At 49.5% G+C, this 23,252-nt stretch overlaps 1 protein-coding gene across 6 annotated transcripts in view; it reads left to right on the top strand.

The window, feature by feature from the left end:
• The window catches only part of si:ch1073-416j23.1 (rac GTPase-activating protein 1), an 82,471-nt gene that overhangs the window by 44,855 nt on the left and 14,364 nt on the right, over positions 1 to 23,252 (top strand). For 3 of the 6 annotated variants that reach the window (XM_041806343.1, XM_041806342.1, XM_041806346.1), the window contains exons 9-12: positions 8,724 to 8,851; positions 17,904 to 18,062; positions 18,225 to 18,338; positions 21,848 to 22,046. In XM_041806343.1, the coding sequence (XP_041662277.1) occupies positions 8,724 to 8,851; positions 17,904 to 18,062; positions 18,225 to 18,338; positions 21,848 to 22,046 (600 nt within the window). The remainder of the gene's footprint in view (positions 1 to 8,723; positions 8,852 to 17,903; positions 18,063 to 18,224; positions 18,339 to 21,847; positions 22,047 to 23,252) is intronic. The other 3 variants (XM_041806344.1, XM_041806347.1, XM_041806345.1) reach the window with 2 other exon arrangements.

Raw genomic sequence — 23,252 nt, 5'->3', positions numbered from 1 at the left:
AGGAGACACTCTGACCAGGAAACACTCTGACCAGGAGACACTCTGACTAGGAGACACTATGATCAGGAAACACTCTTATTTGGACACTCTGACCAGGAGACGCTCTGACCAGGAGACACTCTGACCAGGAGACACTCTGACCTGGAGTAACTCTGATCAGGAAACACTCTAATTTAGACACTCTGACCAGGAGACGCTCTGACCAGGAGACGCTCTGACCAGGAGACACTCTGACCAGTAGATGCTCTGACCAGGAGACACTCTGACCAGTAGATGCTCTGATCAGTAGACACTCTGACCAGGAGACATTCTGACCAGGAGACACTCTGACCAGTAGATGCTCTGACCAGGAGACACTCTGATCGGGAAACACTCTGACCAGGAGACACTCTGACCAGGAGTACCTCTGATCAGACGACATTCTGACCAGGAGACAATCTGACCAGGAGACGCTCTGATCAGGCGACACTCTGACCAGGAGACACTCTGACCAGGAGACACTCTGACCAGGAGTAACTCTGATCAGGAAACACTCTAATTGTGAGTAACTCTGATCAGACGATGCTCTGACCAGGAGACACTCTGACTAGGAGACACTCTGACCAGTAGATGCTCTGACCAGGAGACACTCTGATCGGGAAACACTCTGACCAGGAGACACTCTGACCAGGAGTAACTCTGATCCGGCGACACTCTGACCAGGAGTAACTCTGATCAGACGACATTCTGACCAGGAGACACTCTGACCAGGAGACGCTCTGACCAGGAGACACTCTGACCAGGAGACACTCTGACCAGGAGACACTCTAATTTGGACACTCTGACCAGGGGACACTCTGACCAGGAGACACTCTGACCAGGAGTAACTCTGATCAGGCGACACTCTGACCAGGAGACACTCTGACCAGGAAACACTCTAATTTGGACACTCTGACCAGGAAACACTCTGACCAGGAGACACTCTGATCAGGAAACACTCTAATTTGGACACTCTGACCAGGAGACGCTCTGACCAGGAGACGCTCTGACCAGGAGACACTCTGACCAGGAGACACTCTGACCAGGAGACACTCTGATCAGACGACACTCTGACCAGGAGACACTCTGACCAGGAATAGCTCTGATCAGGCAACACTCTGACCAGGGGACACTCTGACCAGGAGTAACTCTGATCAGGCGACACTCTGACCAGGAGTAACTCTGATCAGACGACACTCTGACCAGGAGACACTCTGACCAGGAATAGCTCTGATCAGGCGACACTCTGACCAGGCGACACTCTGACCAGGAGTAACTCTGACCAGGAGACACTCTGACCAGGCGACACTCTGACCAGAAGACACTCTGACCAGGAGACACTCTGACCAGGAGACACTCTGACCAGGAGACACTCTGACCAGGAAACACTCTGACCAGGAGTAAATCTGATCAGGCGACACTCTGACCAGGAGACACTCTGACCAGGAGACACTCTGACCAGGAGTACCTCTGATCAGGCGACACTCTGACCAGGAGACACTCTGACCAGGAGACACTCTGACCATGAGACACTCTGACCAGGAAACACTCTGACCAGGAGACACTCTGACCAGGAGACACTCTGACCAGGAGATACTCTGACCAGGAGTAACTCTGATCAGGCGACACTCTGACCAGGAGTAACTCTGATCAGACGACACTCTGACCAGGAGACAATCTGACCAGGAGTAACTCTGATCAGGCGACACTCTGACCAGAAGTAACTCTGACCAGGAGACACTCTGACCAGGAGACACTCTGACTAGGAGACACTCTGACCAGGAGTAACTCTGACCAGGAGTAAATCTGATCAGGCGACACTCTGACCAGGAGACACTCTGACCAGGAGACACTCTGACCAGGAGTAACTCTGACCAGGAGTAAATCTGATCAGGCGACACTCTGACCAGGAGACACTCTGACCAGGAGACACTCTGACCAGGAGACACTCTGACCAGGAGTACCTCTGATCAGGCGACACTCTGACCAGGAGACACTCTGACCAGGAGTACCTCTGATCAGGCGACACTCTGACCAGGAGACACTCTGACCAGGAGACACTCTGACCAGGAGACACTCTGACCAGGAGACACTCTGACCAGGAAACACTCTGACAAGGAGACACTCTCACCAGGAAACACTCTGACCAGGAGACACTCTGACCAGGAGTAACTTTGATCAGGAAACACTCTAATTTGGACACTCTGACCAAGAGACGTTCTGACCAGGAGACGCTCTGACCAGGAGACACTCTGACCAGGAGATACTCTGACCAGGAGATACTCTGACCAGGAGTAACTCTGATCAGGCGACACTCTGACCAGGAGTAACTCTGATCAGACGACACTCTGACCAGGAGACACTCTGACCAGGAGTAACTCTGATCAGGCGACACTCTGACCAGGATACACTCTGACCAGGAGTAACTCTGATCAGGCGACACTCTGACCAGGATACACTCTGACCAGGAGTAACTCTGACCAGTAGACGCTCTGACCAGGAGACACTCTGACCAGGAGACGCTCTGACCAGGAGACACTCTGACCAGGAGTACCTCTGATCAGGCGACACTCTGACCAGGAGACACTCTGACCAGGAGACACTCTGACCAGGAGACACTCTGACCATGAGACACTCTGACCAGGCGACACTCTGACCAGGAGACACTCTGACCAGGAGACACTCTCACCAGGAGACACTCTGACCAGGAGACACTCTGACCAGGAGACGCTCTGACCAGGAGACACTCTGACCAGGAGTACCTCTGATCAGGCGACACTCTGACCAGGAGTAACTCTGATCAGGCGACACTCTGACCAGGAGTAACTCTGACCAGGCGACACTCTGACCAGGAGACACTCTGACCAGGAGACACTCTGACCAGGAAACACTCTGACCAGGAGTAAATCTGATCAGGCTCCACTCTGACCAGGCGACACTCTGACCAGGAGACACTCTGACCAGGAGACACTCTGACCAGGAGACACTCTGACCAGGCGACACTCTGACCAGGAGACACTCTGACCAGGAGACACTCTGACCAGGAGACACTCTGACCAGGAGACACTCTGACCAGGAGTAACTTTGATCAGGAAAAACTCTAATTTGGACACTCTGACCAAGAGACGTTCTGACCAGGAGACGCTCTGACCAGGAGACACTCTGACCAGGAGATACTCTGACCAGGAGTAACTCTGATCAGGCGACACTCTGACCAGGAGTAACTCTGATCAGACGACACTCTGACCAGGAGACACTCTGACCAGGAGTAACTCTGATCAGGCGACACTCTGTCCAGGAGTAACTCTGACCAGGCGACACTCTGACCAGGAGACACTCTGACCAGTAGACGCTCTGACCAGGAGACACTCTGACCAGGAGACGCTCTGACCAGGAGACGCTCTGACCAGGAGACACTCTGACCAGGAGACACTCTGACCATGAGACACTCTGACCAGGAAACACTCTGACCAGGAGACACTCTGACCAGGAGACACTCTGACCAGGAGACACTCTGACCAGGAGTAACTCTGATCAGGAAACAATCTAATTTGGACACTCTGACCAAGAGACGTTCTGACCAGGAGACGCTCTGACCAGGAGACACTCTGACCAGGAGACACTCTGACCAGGAGACACTCTGATCAGACGACACTCTGACCAGGAGACACTCTGACCAGGAATAGCTCTGATCAGGCAACACTCTGACCAGGGGACACTCTGACCAGGAGTAACTCTGATCAGGCGACACTCTGACCAGGAGTAACTCTGATCAGACGACACTCTGACCAGGAGACACTCTGACCAGGAATAGCTCTGATCAGGCGACACTCTGACCAGGCGACACTCTGACCAGGAGTAACTCTGACCAGGAGACACTCTGACCAGGCGACACTCTGACCAGAAGACACTCTGACCAGGAGACACTCTGACCAGGAGACACTCTGACCAGGAGACACTCTGACCAGGAAACACTCTGACCAGGAGTAAATCTGATCAGGCGACACTCTGACCAGGAGACACTCTGACCAGGAGACACTCTGACCAGGAGTACCTCTGATCAGGCGACACTCTGACCAGGCGACACTCTGACCAGGAGACACTCTGACCATGAGACACTCTGACCAGGAAACACTCTGACCAGGAGACACTCTGACCAGGAGACACTCTGACCAGGAGATACTCTGACCAGGAGTAACTCTGATCAGGCGACACTCTGACCAGGAGTAACTCTGATCAGACGACACTCTGACCAGGAGACAATCTGACCAGGAGTAACTCTGATCAGGCGACACTCTGACCAGAAGTAACTCTGACCAGGAGACACTCTGACCAGGAGACACTCTGACTAGGAGACACTCTGACCAGGAGTAACTCTGACCAGGAGTAAATCTGATCAGGCGACACTCTGACCAGGAGACACTCTGACCAGGAGACACTCTGACCAGGAGTAACTCTGACCAGGAGTAAATCTGATCAGGCGACACTCTGACCAGGAGACACTCTGACCAGGAGACACTCTGACCAGGAGACACTCTGACCAGGAGACACTCTGACCAGGAGACACTCTGACCAGGAGTACCTCTGATCAGGCGACACTCTGACCAGGAGACACTCTGACCAGGAGACACTCTGACCAGGAGACACTCTGACCAGGAGACACTCTGACCAGGAAACACTCTGACAAGGAGACACTCTCACCAGGAAACACTCTGACCAGGAGACACTCTGACCAGGAGTAACTTTGATCAGGAAACACTCTAATTTGGACACTCTGACCAAGAGACGTTCTGACCAGGAGACGCTCTGACCAGGAGACACTCTGACCAGGAGATACTCTGACCAGGAGATACTCTGACCAGGAGTAACTCTGATCAGGCGACACTCTGACCAGGAGTAACTCTGATCAGACGACACTCTGACCAGGAGACACTCTGACCAGGAGTAACTCTGATCAGGCGACACTCTGACCAGGATACACTCTGACCAGGAGTAACTCTGATCAGGCGACACTCTGACCAGGATACACTCTGACCAGGAGTAACTCTGATCAGGCGACACTCTGACCAGGAGTAACTCTGACCAGGCGACACTCTGACCAGGAGTAACTCTGACCAGTAGACGCTCTGACCAGGAGACACTCTGACCAGGAGACGCTCTGACCAGGAGACACTCTGACCAGGAGTACCTCTGATCAGGCGACACTCTGACCAGGAGACACTCTGACCAGGAGACACTCTGACCAGGAGACACTCTGACCATGAGACACTCTGACCAGGCGACACTCTGACCAGGAGACACTCTGACCAGGAGACACTCTCACCAGGAGACACTCTGACCAGGAGACGCTCTGACCAGGAGACACTCTGACCAGGAGTACCTCTGATCAGGCGACACTCTGACCAGGAGTAACTCTGATCAGGCGACACTCTGACCAGGAGTAACTCTGACCAGGCGACACTCTGACCAGGAGACACTCTGACCAGGAGACACTCTGACCAGGAAACACTCTGACCAGGAGTAAATCTGATCAGGCTCCACTCTGACCAGGCGACACTCTGACCAGGAGACACTCTGACCAGGAGACACTCTGACCAGGAGACACTCTGACCAGGCGACACTCTGACCAGGAGACACTCTGACCAGGAGACACTCTGACCAGGAGACACTCTGACCAGGAGACACTCTGACCAGGAGTAACTTTGATCAGGATAAACTCTAATATGGACACTCTGACCATGAGACCCTCTGACCAGGAGACGCTCTGACCAGGAGACACTCTGACCAGGAGATACTCTGACCAGGAGTAACTCTGATCAGGCGACACTCTGACCAGGAGTAACTCTGATCAGACGACACTCTGACCAGGAGACACTCTGACCAGGAGTAACTCTGATCAGGCGACACTCTGTCCAGGAGTAACTCTGACCAGGCGACACTCTGACCAGGAGACACTCTGACCAGTAGACGCTCTGACCAGGAGACACTCTGACCAGGAGACGCTCTGACCAGGAGACACTCTGACCAGGAGACACTCTGACCATGAGACACTCTGACCATGAGACACTCTGACCAGGAAACACTCTGACCAGGAGACACTCTGACCAGGAGACACTCTGACCAGGAGACACTCTGACCAGGAGTAACTCTGATCAGGAAACACTCTAATTTGGACACTCTGACCAAGAGACGTTCTGACCAGGAGACGCTCTGACCAGGAGACACTCTGACCAGGAGATACTCTGACCAGGAGACACTCTGACCAGGCGACACTCTGACCAGGAGTAACTCTGATCAGACGACACTCTGACCAGGAGACACTCTGACCAGGAGTAACTCTGATCAGGCGACACTCTGACCAGGAGTAACTCTGACCAGGAGACACTCTGACCAGGAGACACTCTGACCAGGAAACACTCTGACCAGGAGTAACTCTGACAAGGAGACGCTCTGACCAGGAGACGTTCTGACCAGGAGACGCTCATACCAGGAGACACTCTGACCAGGAGATACTCTGACCAGGAGTAACTCTGATCAGGCGACACTCTGACCAGGAGTAACTCTCACCAGGAGTAACTCTGATCAGGCGACACTCTGACCAGGAGTAACTCTGATCAGACGACACTCTGACCAGGAGACACTCTGACCAGGAGTAACCCTGACCAGGAAACACTCTGACCAGGATACACTCTGACCAGGAGTAACTCTGATCAGGCGACACTCTGACCAGGATACACTCTGACCAGGAGACACTCTGACCAGGAGACACTCTGACCAGGAGTAAATCTGATCAGGCGACACTCTGACCAGGCGACACTCTGACCAGGAGACGCTCTGACCAGGAGACGCTCTGACCAGGAGACACTCTGACCAGGAGACGCTCTGACCAGGAGACGCTCTGACCAGGAGACACTCTGACCAGGAGATACTCTGACCAGGAGTAACTCTGATCAGACGACACTCTGACCAGGAGACACTCTGACCAGGAATAGCTCTGATCAGGCGACACTCTGAACAGGGGACACTCTGACCAGGCGACACTCTGACCAGTAGACACTCTGACCAGTGGACGCTCTGACCAGTAGACGCTCTGACCAGGAGACGCTCTGACCAGGAGACGCTCTGATCGGGAAACACTCTGACCAGGAGACACTCTGACCAGGAGACACTCTGACCAGGAGACACTCTGACCAGGAGACACTCTGACCAGGAGTAACTCTGATCAGGAGATACTCTGACCAGGAGTAACTCTGATCAGGCGACACTCTGACCAGGAGACACTCTGACCAGGAGACACTCTGACGAGGAGACACTCTGACCAGGAGTGACTGATCAGGAAACACTCTGACCAGTAGACACTCTGACCAGGAGACACTCTGACCAGGAGACACTCTGACCAGGGGACACTCTGACCAGGAAACACTCTGACCAGGAGACACTCTGACCAAGGAGACACTCTGACCAGGAGTAACTTTGATCAGGAAACACTTTAATTTGGACACTCTGACCAGGAGACGTTCTGACCAGGAGACGCTCTGACCAGGAGACGCTCTGACCAGGAGACACTCTGACCAGGAGACACTCTGACCAGGAGATACTCTGACCAGGAGTAACTCTGAACAGGCTCCACTCTGACCAGGAGTAACTCTGATCAGGCGACACTCTGACCAGGAGTAACTCTGATCAGACGACACTCTGACCAGGAGACACTCTGACCAGGAGACACTCTGACCAGGAGTAACTCTGATCAGGCGACACTCTGACCAGGGGACACTCTGACCAGGAGACACTCTGACCAGGAGTAACTCTGACCAGGCGACACTCTGACCAGGAGACGCTCTGACCAGTAGACGCTCTGACCAGGAGACACTCTGACCAGGAGACGCTCTGACCAGGAGACGCTCTGACCAGGAGACGCTCTGACCAGGAGACACTCTGACCAGGAGATACTCTGACCAGGAGACACTCTGACCAGGCGACACTCTGACCAGGAGTAACTCTGATCAGACGACACTCTGACCAGGAGACACTCTGACCAGGAGTAACTCTGATCAGGCGACACTCTGACCAGGAGTAACTCTGACCAGGAGACACTCTGACAAGGAGTAACTCTGATCAGGTGACACTCTGACCAGGGGACACTCTGACCAGGAGTAACTCTGATCAGGAGACACTCTGACCAGGAGACACTCTGACCAGGAGTAACTCTGACCAGGAGTAACTCTGATCAGAGACACTCTGACCAGGAAACACTCTGACCAGGAGACACTCTGACCTGGAAACACTCTGATCAGAGACACTCTGACCAGTGGACACTCTGACCAGTAGACGCTCTGACCAGTAGACGCTCTGACCAGGAGACACTCTGACCAGGAGACGCTCTGATCAGGAGACACTCTACCCATGAGACACTCTGATCAGGAGACTCCCTGTCAGTCCTGCTTGGGTCCAACATCAAACGGCTTACCTTCAGCGTAACTATGATGACCCTGTATTAGACTGGAAAAGTTAAAGGTTTTTATTTGAAGTCGGTAACCAAGATTTAGCTTTTTGTTAATATTTGTAAACTGTTGTCTCTCAGTTTTAGCCGGCCCAAGTTCTTAAAGTGACCAATCCCCTGGTTTAAACCGTCTTTCTCTGTTTTAGAAAATCAGCTCAAAGTCTGTTTCTTGGTTTTGTTTATACTCTTTATCTTTGTGATTTAGATCAAACGTCAGTGTGGTTTCCTGATGAGATGATGATGGAACCTGAAAATGAAGCTTGCACAGATGACAGATCATCCTTCATCTACAGGACGGAGAAGGCCCCAAAACATGAGTTTCTTTCTAAAACGGTAACAAGTGATGTAGAACAATGTTAAAGATGTAAACAATGGTAAAAATGCTAATGGTTTCATCAAGGATAACCTTGTAACAATGTTAACAAAGTTGACAACATTCATAACTTAATTTGTGAAAACAAAAATGTAAGGGGCTGGGTCTACCCCTTTTGATTTGACTCTTTTCCAATCCCATCTACCCCAATAACCAGTCCCATCTACCTAGATAACCATTCCCCTCGACCCCAATAACCAGTCCCAGGAACCCCAATAACCAGTCCCATGCACCACAATAACCAGTCCCATGTACCACAATAACCAGGCCCATGTACCCCAATAACCAGTCCCATCTACCCCAATAACCAGTCCCATGTACCCTAATAACCAGTCCCATGTACCCCAATAACCAGTCCCATGCACCACGATAACCAGTCCCATGTACCCCAATAATCAGTCCCATGTACCCCAATAATCAGTCCCATGCACCACAATAACCAGTCCCATGTACCACAATAACCGACCCATGTACCCCAATAACCAGTCCCATGTACCCTAATAACCAGTCCCATGTACCCCAATAACCAGTCCCATGTACCCCAATAACCAGTCCCATCTACCCCAATAACCAGTCCCATGCACTACAATAACCAGTCCCATGTACCACAATAACCAGTCCCATGTACCCCAATAATCAGTCCCATGTACCCCAATAACCAGTCCCATGTACCCCAATAATCAGTCCCATGCACCACAATAACCAGTCCCATGTACCACAATAACCAGGCCCATGTACCTCAATGACCAGTCCCATGTACCCCAGTAACCAGTCCCATGTATCCCAATAATCAGTCCCATGTACCCCAATAACCAGTCCCATCTGCCTACTTAACCAGTCCCATGTACCCCAGTAACCAGTCCCATGTACCCCAGTAACCAGTCCCATGTTCCCCCGGTTACCAGTCCCATGTACCCCAATAACCAGTCCCATCTACCCCAATAACCAGTCCCATCTACCCCAATAACCAGTCCCATGCACCCCAATAACCAGTCCCATGCACCCCAGTAACCAGTCCCATGTACCCCAGTAACAAGTCCCATGTACCCCAGTAACCAGTCCCATGTACCCCAATAACCAGTCCCATGTACCCCAATAACCAGTCCCACTTCCTCCTTAACCAGTCCCATGTATCCCAGTAACCAGTCCCATGTACCCCAGTAACCAGTCCCATGTACCCCAGTAACCAGTCCCATGTACCCCAATAACCAGTCCCATGTACCCCAATAACCAGTCCCACTTCCTACTTAACCAGTCCCATGTATCCCAGTAACCAGTCCCATGTACCCCAGTAACCAGTCCCATGTACCCCAGTTACCAGTCCCATGTACCCCAATAACTAGTCCCACTTCCTACTTAACCAGTCCCATGTATCCCAGTATCCAGTCCCATGTACCCCAGTAACCAGTCCCATGTACCCCAGTAAACAGTCCCATGTACCCCAATAACCAGTCCCATGTACCCCAGTAACCAGTCCCATGTACCCCAGTAACCAGTCCCATGTACCCCAATAACCAGTCCCACTTCCTACTTAACCAGTCCCATGTATCCCAGTAACCAGTCCCATGTACCCCAGTAACCAGTCCCATGTACCCCAGTTACCAGTCCCATGTACCCCAATAACCAGTCCCACTTCCTACTTAACCAGTCCCATGTATCCCAGTATCCAGTCCCATGTACCCCAGTAACCAGTCCCATGTACCCCAGTAAACAGTCCCATGTACCCCAATAACCAGTCCCATGTACCCCAGTAACCAGTCCCCTGTACCCCAATAACCAGTCCCATGCACCCTAGTAACCAGTCCCATGTACCCCAGTAACAAGTCCCATGTACCCCAGTAACCAGTCCCATGTACCCCAATAACCAGTCCCATGCACCCCAGTAACCAGTCCCATGTACCCCAGTAACCAGTCCCCTGTACCCCAATAACCAGTCCCATGTACCCCAGTAACCAGTCCAATGTACCCCAAAAACCAGTCCCATGCACCCCAGTAACCAGTCCCATGCACCCCAGTAACCAGTCCCATGTATCCCAGTAACCAGTCCCATGTACCCCAGTAACCAGTCCCATGTTCCCCCGGTTACCAGTCCCATGTACCCCAATAACCAGTCCCATGTACCCCAATAACCAGTCCCATGTACCCCAATAACCAGTCCAATGCACCCCAATAACCAGTCCCATGCACCCCAGTAACCAGTCCCATGTACCCCAGTAACAAGTCCCATGTACCCCAGTAACCAGTCCCATGTACCCCAATAACCAGTCCCATGTACCCCAATAACCAGTCCCACTTCCTCCTTAACCAGTCCCATGTATCCCAGTAACCAGTCCCATGTACCCCAGTAACCAGTCCCATGTACCCCAGTAACCAGTCCCATGTACCCCAATAACCAGTCCCATGTACCCCAATAACCAGTCCCACTTCCTACTTAAGCAGTCCCATGTATCCCAGTAACCAGTCCCATGTACCCCAGTAACCAGTCCCATGTACCCCAGTTACCAGTCCCATGTACCCCAATAACTAGTCCCACTTCCTACTTAACCAGTCCCATGTATCCCAGTATCCAGTCCCATGTACCCCAGTAACCAGTCCCATGTACCCCAGTAAACAGTCCCATGTACCCCAATAACCAGTCCCATGTACCCCAGTAACCAGTCCCATGTATAACCAGTCCCAGGTACCCCAATAACCAGTCCCACTTCCTACTTAACCAGTCCCATGTATCCCAGTAACCAGTCCCATGTACCCCAGTAACCAGTCCCATGTACCCCAGTTACCAGTCCCATGTACCCCAATAACTAGTCCCACTTCCTACTTAACCAGTCCCATGTATCCCAGTATCCAGTCCCATGTACCCCAGTAACCAGTCCCATGTACCCCAGTAAACAGTCCCATGTACCCCAATAACCAGTCCCATGTACCCCAGTAACCAGTCCCCTGTACCCCAATAACCAGTCCCATGCACCCTAGTAACCAGTCCCATGTACCCCAGTAACAAGTCCCATGTACCCCAGTAACCAGTCCCATGTACCCCAATAACCAGTCCCATGCACCCCAGTAACCAGTCCCATGTACCCCAGTAACCAGTCCCCTGTACCCCAATAACCAGTCCCATGTACCCCAATAACCAGTCCAATGTACCCCAAAAACCAGTCCCATGCACCCCAGTAACCAGTCCCATGCACCCCAGTAACCAGTCCCATGTATCCCAGTAACCAGTCCCATGTACCCCAGTAACCAGTCCCATGTTCCCCCGGTTACCAGTCCCATGTACCCCAATAACCAGTCCCATGTACCCCAATAACCAGTCCCATGTACCCCAATAACCAGTCCCATGCACCCCAATAACCAGTCCCATGCACCCCAGTAACCAGTCCCATGTACCCCAGTAACAAGTCCCATGTACCCCAGTAACCAGTCCCATGTACCCCAATAACCAGTCCCATGTACCCCAATAACCAGTCCCATGTACCCCAATAACCAGTCCCACTTCGTTCTTAACCAGTCCCATGTACCCCAGTAACCAGTCCCATGTACCCCAGTAACCAGTCCCATGTACCCCAGTTACCAGTCCCATGTACCCCAATAACCAGTCCCATGTACCCCAATAACCAGTCCCACTTCCTTCTTAACCAGTCCCATGTATCCCAGTAACCAGTCCCATGTACCCCAGTATCCAGTCCCATGTACCCCAGTAACCAGTCCCATGTACCCCAGTAAACAGTCCCATGTACCCCAATAACCAGTCCCATGTACCCCAGTAACCAGTCCCCTGTACCCTAATAACCAGTCCCATGCACCCTAGTAACCAGTCCCATGTACCCCAGTAACAAGTCCCATGTACCCCAGTAACCAGTCCCATCTACCCCAATAACCAGTCCCATGCACCCCAGTAACCAGTCCCATGCACCCCAGTAACCAGTCCCATGTACCCCAGTAACCAGTCCCCTGTACCCCAATAACCAGTCCCATGTACCCCAGTAACCAGTCCCATGTACCCCAAAAACCAGTCCCATGCACCCCAGTAACCAGTCCCATGCACCCCAGTAACCAGTCCCATGCATCCCAATAACCAGTCCCATGTATCCCAGTAACCAGTCCCATGCACCCCAGTAACCAGTCCCATGCACCCCAGTAACCAGTCCCATGTACCGCAATAACCAGTCCCATCTACCCCAATAACCAGTCCCATGCACCCCAGTAACCAGTCCCATGCACCCCAGTAACCAGTCACATGTACCCCAATAACCAGTCCCATCTGCCTACTTAACCAGTCCCATGTACCCCAGTAACCAGTCCCATGTACCCCAATAACCAGTCCCATGTACCCCAATAACCAGTCCCATGTACTTCAGTAACAAGTCCCATGTACCCCAGTAACCAGTCCCATGTACCCCAATAACCAGTCCCATGTACTTCAGTAACAAGTCCCATGTACCCCAATAACCAGTCCCATGTACTTCAGTAACAAGTCCCATGTACCCCAGTAACCAGTCCCATGTACCCCAATAACCAGTCCCATCTGCCTACTTAACCAGTCCCATGTACCCCAATAACCAGTCCCATGTACTTCAGTAACAAGTCCCATGTACCCCAGTAACCAGTCCCATGTACCCCAATAACCAGTCCCATGTACCCCAATAACCAGTCCCATGTACCCCAATAACCAGTCCCACTTCCTACTTAACCAGTCCCATGCACCCCAATAACCAGTCCCATGTACCCCAATAACCAGGCCCACTTCCTACTTATCCAGTCCCATGTATCCCAGTAACCAGTCCCATGTTCCCCAGTAACCAGTCCCATGTTCCCCCGGTTACCAGTCCCATGTTCCCCCGGTTACCAGTCCCATGTTCCCCAATAACCAGTCCCATGCACCCCAATAACCAGTCCCATGCACCCCAATAACCAGTCCGACGCACCCCAGTAACCAGTCCCATGTACCCCAATAACCAGTCCCATGCACCCCAGTAACCAGTCCCATGTACCCCAGTAACCAGTCCCCTGTACCACAATAACCAGTCCCATGTACCCCAATAACCAGTCCCATGTACCCCAATAACCAGTCCCATGCACCCCAGTAACCAGTCCCATGCACCCCAGTAACAAGTCCCATGTACCCCAATAACCAGTCCCATGTACCCCAGTAACCAGTCCCATGCACCCCAGTAACCAGTCCCATGTACCCCAGTAACCAGTCCCATGTACCCCAATAACCAGTCCCATGTACCCCAGTAACCAGTCCCATGCACCCCAATAACCAGTCCCATGCACCCCAGTAACCAGTCCCATGTACCCCAATAACCAGTCCCATGTACCCCAGTAACAAGTCCCATGTACCCCAGTAACCAGTCCCATGTACCCCAATAACCAGTCCCATGCACCTCAGTAACCAGTCCCATGCACCCCAATAATCAGTCCCATGCACCCCAGTAACCAGTCCCATGTACCCCATTAACCAGTCCCATGTACCACAATAACCAGTCCCATCTACCCCAATAACCAGTCCCATCTACCCCAGTAACCAGTCCCATCTACCCCAATAACCAGTCCCATGTACCCCAATAACCAGTCCCATGTACCCCAATCACCAGTCCCATGTACCCCAATAACCAGTCCCATGTACCCCAGTAACCAGTCCCATGTACCCCAGTAACCAGTCCCATGTACCCCAGTTACCAGTCCCATGCACCCCAATAACCAGTCCCATGCACCCCAGTAACCAGTCCCATGTACCCCAGTAACAAGTCCCATGTACCCCAGTAACCAGTCCCATGTACCCCAATTATCATTCCATCTGCCTACTTAACCAGTCCCATGTACCCCAGTAACCAGTCCCATGCACCCCAGTAACCAGTCCCATGTACCCCAATAACCAGTCCCATCTACACCAATAACCAGTCCCATGTACCCTAATAACCAGTCCCATGTACCCCAATAACCAGTCCCATGTACCCCAATAACCAGTCCCATGTACCCCAATAACCAGTCCCATCTTCCTACTTAACCAGTCCGAAGTACCCCAATAACCAGTCCCATTTACCCCAATTATCATTCTATCTGCCTACTTAACCAGTCTCATGTACCCCAATAACCAGTCCCATGTACACCAATAATCAGTCCCATGTACCCCAATAACCAGTCCCATCTACCCCAATAACCAGTCCCATGTACCCCAATAACCAGTCCCATATACCCCAATCACCAGTCCCATGTACCCCAATAATCAGTCCCATGTACCCCAATAACCAGTCCCTTATACCCCAGTAACCAGTCCCCTGTATCCCAGTAACCAGTCCCATGTACCCCAATAACCAGTCCCATGTACCCCAATAACCAGTCCCATGCACCCCAGTAACCAGTCCCATGTACCACAATAACCAGTCCCATGTACCCCAATAACCAGTCCAATGCACCCCAGTAACCAGTCCCATGTACCCCAGTAACCAGTCCCATGTACCCCAGTAACCAGTCCTATGTACCCCAATAACCAGTCCCATGTACCCCAATAACCAGTCCCATGCACCCCAATAACCAGTCCCATGTACCCCAATAACCAGTCCCATATACCACAATCACCAGTCCCATGCGGCCCAATAATCAGTCCCATGTACCCCAATAACCAGTCCCTTATACCCCAATCACCAGTCCCATGTATCCCAGTAACCAGTCCCATGTACCCCAATAACCAGTCCCATGTACCCCAGTAACCAGTCCCATGTACCCCAGTAACCAGTCCCATGTACCCCAATAATCAGTCCCATATATCCCAATAACCAGGCCAATGCACCACAATAATCAGTCCCATGTACCCCAATAACCAGTCCCATGTACCCCAATAACCAGTCCCATGCACCCCAGTAACCAGTCCCATGTACCCCAATAACCAGTCCCATGCACCCCAGTTACCAGTCCCATGTACCCCAGTGACCAGTCCCATGTATCCCAATAACCAGTCCCATGTACCCCAATAACCAGTCCCATGCACCCCAATAACCAGTCCCATGTACCCCAATAACCAGTCCCATGTACCCCAATAACCAGTCCCATGTACCCCAATAACCAGTCCCAGCTACCCCAATAACCAGTCCCATCTACCCCAATAACCAGTCCCATCTACCCCAATAACCAGTCCCATGTACCCCAATAACCAGTCCCATGTACCCCAATAACCAGTCCCATGCACCCCAATAACCAGTCCCATGTACCCCAATAACCAGTCCCATGTACCCCAATAACCAGTCCCATGTACCCCAATAACCAGTCCCAGCTACCCCAATAACCAGTCCCATGTACCCCAATAACCAGTCCCATGTACCCCAATAACCAGTCCCATGCACCCCAATAACCAGTCCCATGTACCCCAATAACCAGTCCCATGCACCCCAGTAACCAGTCCCATGTACCCCAATAACCAGTCCTATCTACCACAGTAACTGTCCCCTGTACCACAATAAAGGCCTTTCCACACATCAGTAATGATTTAGAGGCAGATGCGTCTGTCTGCAAATGTTTTGTCTGATGTGTGATGTTTAGGAGCTAGTTGTTTTGTATATTTGTTGTTCTGAGTTGTGATTGTGTATCTGTGTCTGTTGTAATTATGTAACTGTGTTGCTGCCTGTCTTGGCCAGGACACTCTTGGAAAAGATTTTTAATCTCAACAAGTCTCTTCCTGGTTAAATAAAGGTTAAATCAAAAAATAAGGTGACGCGAATAAACGGCACTACAGTTCAGATGATTCGGGAGTGATTTTTGTCGTGCCTTTAAATGCACATCCGGAACGATGCGATTTTGCGAACACGTAGCACATTCGCGCTGCGACAGTCTGTGGTGTGTTTTTTCTGTCCTTTGGATAAACAGTGATATGTATAGGAGCAGATGATAAAAAGGAGGTCTCTCTCTCTCCGCTCCGTGTGCAATTTTACACAAAAGAGGTCAGTGGCGTTTAGTTTCCCTGTTTCATTCACTGTACCAGCCATGTTTGCTCAGAGCAGGGACTGACTTTACATTCATTCTATGTTAAATGTTAGTAGAAACAATAATAAGGGTACAGCTGGGGCTTGCTGTGAGAGGACTTGACTCTCTCCACAGTGCACTGATCGGTTCGCCTGTTTGTGTCACAGACTGGTCAGAGTAGTCATTTCAGTGAGCTGGTTGATGTGATTTAGCCATATGTCTGAGGTCAGAGGAGACTGTGTAGTTAGATATTTAATTTGACTAAAGTCCCGTTAGTTTGGAAACAGCTCCAGCTGTGTGAGTAGAGCTTTTACTATCACACTGACATGTGGGGCTTCCTGCTGCCTGTCTCACTCCCCAGTGTCATCTAGGCCAATAACTGGTCCCGTCTACCACAATAACTCCACCAGGCCAGATCCAAAGCATCTTTAATTAACGTGTTTGTGTCTGTTGGTTGTCATTAGTCCTATCAATATGTTTGTCCAGATATTTCCTTTAAATAATAATCACCCAGCCCTTCTTGGGTTTCCTTATCCCACCTGCACACAATTACGTTTGCACTTTCCTTGTAAAAGTTGTGTATATTAATCATAATTTTCTCTTATGCTACCTCAAAATAAAGACAAATTAAAAGAAATTAACATTCCAGCCTAACTGTTGGTTAGAAGCAGGAGCTGGGCTGCAGGAAGGCGGGCTCCTGATCCGAATCATGTTTGATCTGTGATCTGTGTGACACCAGGGACATGATAACTGCTCAGTAACCCTTTGTAGAGTACCTTGTGGCTCTAAAAACAACTAAAAAGACAAAGTTTTAGGAATATTGATGAGATCAGAGCATTGTGGTTTTTAGTCCAGATGGGTTTGAACAGGACGAGCTCTGTTTGAGAGGTATTCATTGAAAATGGTAGGAGACAGACTCTGGAAAACTGTTTCTGTAAAGTGGGACACTGAAGTCCTTCTAAAGCCCTGTGGAACACCAGCACTCAACTTCTATTAACTTCTCATTAGATTTGAACAGACGTTCTTGAGGTTCTATAACGTTCTTTTGTGCAGGTGATCCGGCCAGAGACCTGCTCGCCATGTGGAAAGAGGATCCGCTTTGGGAAGATGGCGGTTAAGTGTCGAAACTGCCGCATGGTCGCTCATCCAGAGTGCAAACAGAAATTCACCAGTAGTTGTTCTGTCGCTATGACGACAAGTTCATCTCAACAGGTACACTAGAGTTCTACAGGTTCTCAGACCTGACATTTATGATTTAAAATCAGAACAATTTAATGCTCGTCATTTTTAAATTTATCTTTAAATCTGATCAATTCATGTAAATTAAAGTCTTCAGATCTTTGAAACCTCTAAATTCTTACAGAAATCTTTCAGACTTTAATTTTTCAGCAGAACTCATTGGACGTATTCGCTCCGTTGAATCCTCCCAGAGTTCCTCAGCTAGTGGTTGACTGTGTGGCCGAGATCGAGAGGAGGGGGCTCGAAGAGGTGAGCACATTTTGTTTTTAAGATTAACGAAGACACTTTCATTGGTCCCCATCAGGGGAAATTTGGTCACTACAACAGTTGAACGAGACACCCCACAATGGCTGTGTCATTGTACAACTTCTGCAGGTGGCAGCTGCCAGATTTGTAACAGAAGTCAGAGGTGTAGAGGGTGAAAAGGAAGGGGGGAGCACTGTCCCCTGTGGGGGCCTCTGTGCTGCAGACCACCATGTCAGACTCATAGCCCTGAAGCCTCACATACTGTGGTCTGTTGGTGAAGTAGTCCTGTGGATGTGCAGCCAGGTGATTGTCGACTCCTGCCCTCTCCAGCTTCTCCCTGAGCAGGGCTGGCTGGATTGCGTTAAAGGCACTGGAGAAGTCAAAGAACATGACCCTCACAGTGCTGCCGATGTTCTCCAGGTGAGCCAGGGACCTGTGCAGCAGGTAAATGGCAGCGTCATCCCCCCCGATGCATGGTTGGTAAGTGAACTGCAGGGGGTCCAGGCGAGGAGGTTATATGCTGAACATTAGATGGACAGATTCTCCATGTCGTCCTTTTGCACTGACTCCTCTCCATCAGTGATGAGCCCATCCATGGTGGTGTCATCAGCAGTCTTGATGGTGTTGGTTGGGTAGAATGGAGAGCAGTTGTATGTGTAGAGGGCTCAGCACAAAGGCCTGAGGGAAGCCAGTGCTGAGAGTGAGGGTGGAGGAAAAGTGGGGGCCAAGTTGGACCCCCACTTTTGAACAGTCCATCAGGGAGTTCTCCATCCAGGTGCAGATGAGGAGAGGGATTTGAAGTTTCAGACAGTTTGGAGGTGAGAATGTCCAAGATGCTTGTGTTAAAGGCTGAGCTGAAGTCTAAACGGGGCATCCTCATGTGGCTCCTCTGGGGCTCCAAGTGTTTCAGTGCAGAATGAAGTGCAGTGGGGACTGCGTCCTCTGTGGAATAATTTAACCAGCAGGCAATCTGATGGGGGTCAAAGGGGGGCAGGGGCAGTCTCTGATGTGATGAGGGGACAGTCACTCAAAGCTCTTCATAACTACAGGTGTCAGAGCCATGGGTCCTAAGTTGTCCAGGCTGTCAGTGGTGTCTTTTTTGATTTGAGGATGGGGATGATGGTGGCAGACTTCATCCATGGAGGAACTGTGGAGCGTGACAAAGAGAGGTTGATAAGTTTGGTGAGGATCCCTGCCAGCTGGTCAGTACAGACTTTGTTCACTTTTGCTGAAATGGGGTTAGGGTTAGGGGTAATTTACACCAATATTGAGTTATAACTTTAGTGTTTATTTCAGTCACCACCAAACTTCACAAGGATGACCACACATTGGTCCTAATTACATCCATGCATCAATGTCATTACTTTTCACAGCCCCCCCTTTCGCCAGTTGAACATTCGCTCCACTGATTTTTTATGCGTTTTTTTATAAGTTGCAACAGCCACACTGGGTTGAAACCAAGGCTTATGAATTTTGGTGTGCATATAGGTCATCATCAGACCTATGATATTACTGTAGGGCTTGCAAGAGGCAAGCAAATCTGGCACCAGTGCAAAAAAAAACTGATGATGCAGTGACACTTCCACAGTTTCCTTGGATTGAACAGATAAACACAATTAGATACACTCCGCTCTGCTCTCCCCATAAACCACAGAGCTGCACACATGACCAATAGCGCAGGTTTCACCCCTCGCTTTCCTCGCTTTCAGAATGTGACTGTGTTTGCACCTGTTGGTCATAAACTGAGTACTCCTATGCTGCAAGTAAAAACAAGAAACAAGTGGACTGCATGTGTGTTAATCATCAGTGAATGGGATTAACATGCAGAAAAAACTGTGACACAAACACTGATGCAATCTGTGGTGCTCGCTTCTTCCTGATGGGTCTAAAGAAAAGGTATTATGTACATGGTGTACATTTATTAACTGTGTTACAAGAAAACAATAAATTAGCTGTCAAACACCTTCTTTCAAAGAAGCTGTAGCTGTTGTGAAAATATGGATGTCACCCTCTAATTATTTGTCGTGTTTGTAGAATTGGTATAGGTCATCAGACCTACAGAAAAGCCTCTAGGACCCATGACTCATACCTCCATCTTCAAATTGTGAAATTAAGGACTCATATGTAAAGAAATGTCCTTTATCATCCATTATTTCATTTACAAAATAGATAGATTTACTGGAATATAGAGGTCAGTATACAGGTTAATCTTTATATGAACATTTCCACTCAACCATAGGATCTGTTGTCTGGCCTCTGAAATTTATACCACCAAGACAATGAAAAATCGAGAGACTTTTGGAAAAATATTAAGCCCATCTTTTATAGAAGGTGGCTAAGTTAAGATAAGGTAGCTAAGATAAAAGCATCACAACAGTGTCATGGTTCTCCTGTTATTTAATCTGACAGGATCTTTGGCCTGGCCATCTGCATCGAGCCTTAGTGATAGAGATAACCCTGCTCTTTGGGACACTGGTGACCTGTTTTCAAAGAAAATTAAAACAGGCCAATAATTTCAGGAAAGAAAAGTTTATAGAAGTCAACAGGTGACTGGTCTGATCCAGGACCCTTTCCTTTCTGAATAGAGTGTACTGCATCATATAGCTCCTTATCATGGATGGAACCATCACGTAATAGTTGTTGTTCCTTTACTGATTATTTCTTCATCATTTCTTTAACATTTTGAGTAGAAAATTGCAAAAAAAGTTTTGAGAATATCGTTCATAGATGTAACCGCATTTCCATTTTTATCCAAAAAGTTGCCAATATTTGTCCTTGATATATTTCTATGTTACGGTTTTAGGCAATGTCTGGTGCATTTCTCATCATATTCCAAAAATATTTTTTACCTTTACATATCATTCATTTTATCTTATGTGGATGTGTCTCTCATTTTTTTGAATAATGTCCAGTAATTGTGAATCTTCTTCAGTGTGATCAGATTTATTTCCATTTAAATGGATTCTAATATCATACTCATCTAGTAAGGTTGTTTTCATTTTTATTTATTCATTTATGATTCAAAGACTGACCTGTCTTATTAAAAGACGCCTGATATGCTTCACATTTCAGATTTATGATCAGGGTCCACCACTTTACGTATTTAAATGGTTGATTTATGGATTTGCTGTAGTACCTCCCACATTGAGGGTCTAGTAGCGCCTCTTACATGTGTCCTACCTGCAAAACAGTCCTGCCCTGATAGCTTCCACATATGAATATAGTCCTTAGTCATCCTGCCACCTACTGTCACAGCACAGTAATAACTCATTCATAAACAGCTCTGTGCCACTTTTTTCTATCCTAATGACAGTCCTGGGATGATCTACTTGGTTTGTCTGCCAGTTTGATCTGAGCTGGATATACGTGCACATTTGATTTGCCAAACTATCCCAACATAATAAACAGGAGAGATTCAGAGGAAGCTACCCCTGTTCTTCTGATGTTCTGTGTGTCAGATGTTCTTTGTTTGATATTATAGTGATGTTCTCCTGTTCTTCTTCTGTCTGCAGAGAGGATTGTATCGGGTTCCTGGAGGAGAACGTCTGGTGAAGGAGCTTCGAGAACGGTTCCTTCAGGGGAAAACCCCGCTCATGTTTAGCAAAGTCTCTGATGTCCACGTGCTCTGTGGTCTTTTGAAGGACTTTCTGAGGAACCTGAAGGAACCACTGCTCACCTTCAAGCTGCACAAAACCTTCATGGAGGCTGCAGGTACAAAGATCTGATCTGCTCTGGCCCTAACCCCGTTAAAAGATTTGGCTTTTATGTATTCAGAACACATTTGCAGATACAGCCCCAGCACAGAGGCACAAATAATGGCTGCACTAGAACAGCCCCTAAGCACAAGATCAGTTGATACTGGGGTCTACCCCATCAGACAGAACCCCACAAAGAGGCCCCTGAGACAGTGCAGCACATCAAAGCAGGGTGTAACAGGCAGACCATGCAGACAGGGACACCATTAGCAGGTGGCTGGCATAGAACACAGGAACATCTGTGCTAAGTTTAGACTGCAGGTCCCTGGATCAAGATGGAAGATGCCTCCAAAGGTGGTCGAGAACTGCTGAGCCAAGGACCTTTTGGACTTCCAGATCCAGACTGGCAAACAGGTGGTGGCTAATCAACGGCACATTGTGGTGGTTGATAAACAGAAAAAGGCCATGGTGAAGGAATCCAGGAGGCGGCAACATCAGACAGAAGGAGCACAAGAAGCTGGAGGAGAACTGAGATGGAAGAACAACTGAAGAAGATCTCTGTGGCACCAGTGGAGATCAGAGCACCTCAGAGAAACAACCAGACTGGGTGAGTGGCTGCAACAGATTCAGGGCCAACATCTAACTCAGATCAGTCCAGAGGATTCAGGAGCACTATCTGAGATCTCAGTCCAGAGGATTCAGGAGCACTGTTGTGAATTCTCTCATGCTGTCAAAATGGCGGCATCTGTTGGCCAATAGTGGTACAGCTCTGAAAGGAGTAATAATTGCTGACAGGTGTGTCAGGAACACAGGTGGCCTACAGCCAGCATTAAAAGCCCAGCACAGTCATGCAGAGGTCTCTCTCTGATCTCCATCCACTCCCCAGCCATGGGTCCTTGAGCATGTAAGACTGTTTCTTTGTTTGACTGCATTTTTTTTTACTATTTTTATGTCAATTATACAAATTGGAACTTGATTGTTTAAAACTTACGTTAACCTATTTCTTTGTTTTGTTGACACCAAAACCATAGTTTGGATGGAAATAAATCCTCAAACACTGCTTCAATTGTCATCGGCTCTTTAACTTGAGACACTTAGGTGGTCAGCTCTTCAACAAGAACCTAACAAGTTTTAATACGCACTACCTGAGATCTCAGTCCAGGAGACCCAGAAACATCTGGGACATCAGTCTAGAAGAATTCCAAGCTGGGAACAGCTGAGA

This window comes from Cheilinus undulatus, linkage group 15 (assembly GCF_018320785.1).
Source record: "Cheilinus undulatus linkage group 15, ASM1832078v1, whole genome shotgun sequence".
NCBI lineage: Eukaryota > Metazoa > Chordata > Actinopteri > Labriformes > Labridae > Cheilinus > Cheilinus undulatus.
The sequence above is the reverse complement of the archived record's forward strand: the minus strand, read 5'-3'. Positions and strand labels throughout refer to the sequence as shown.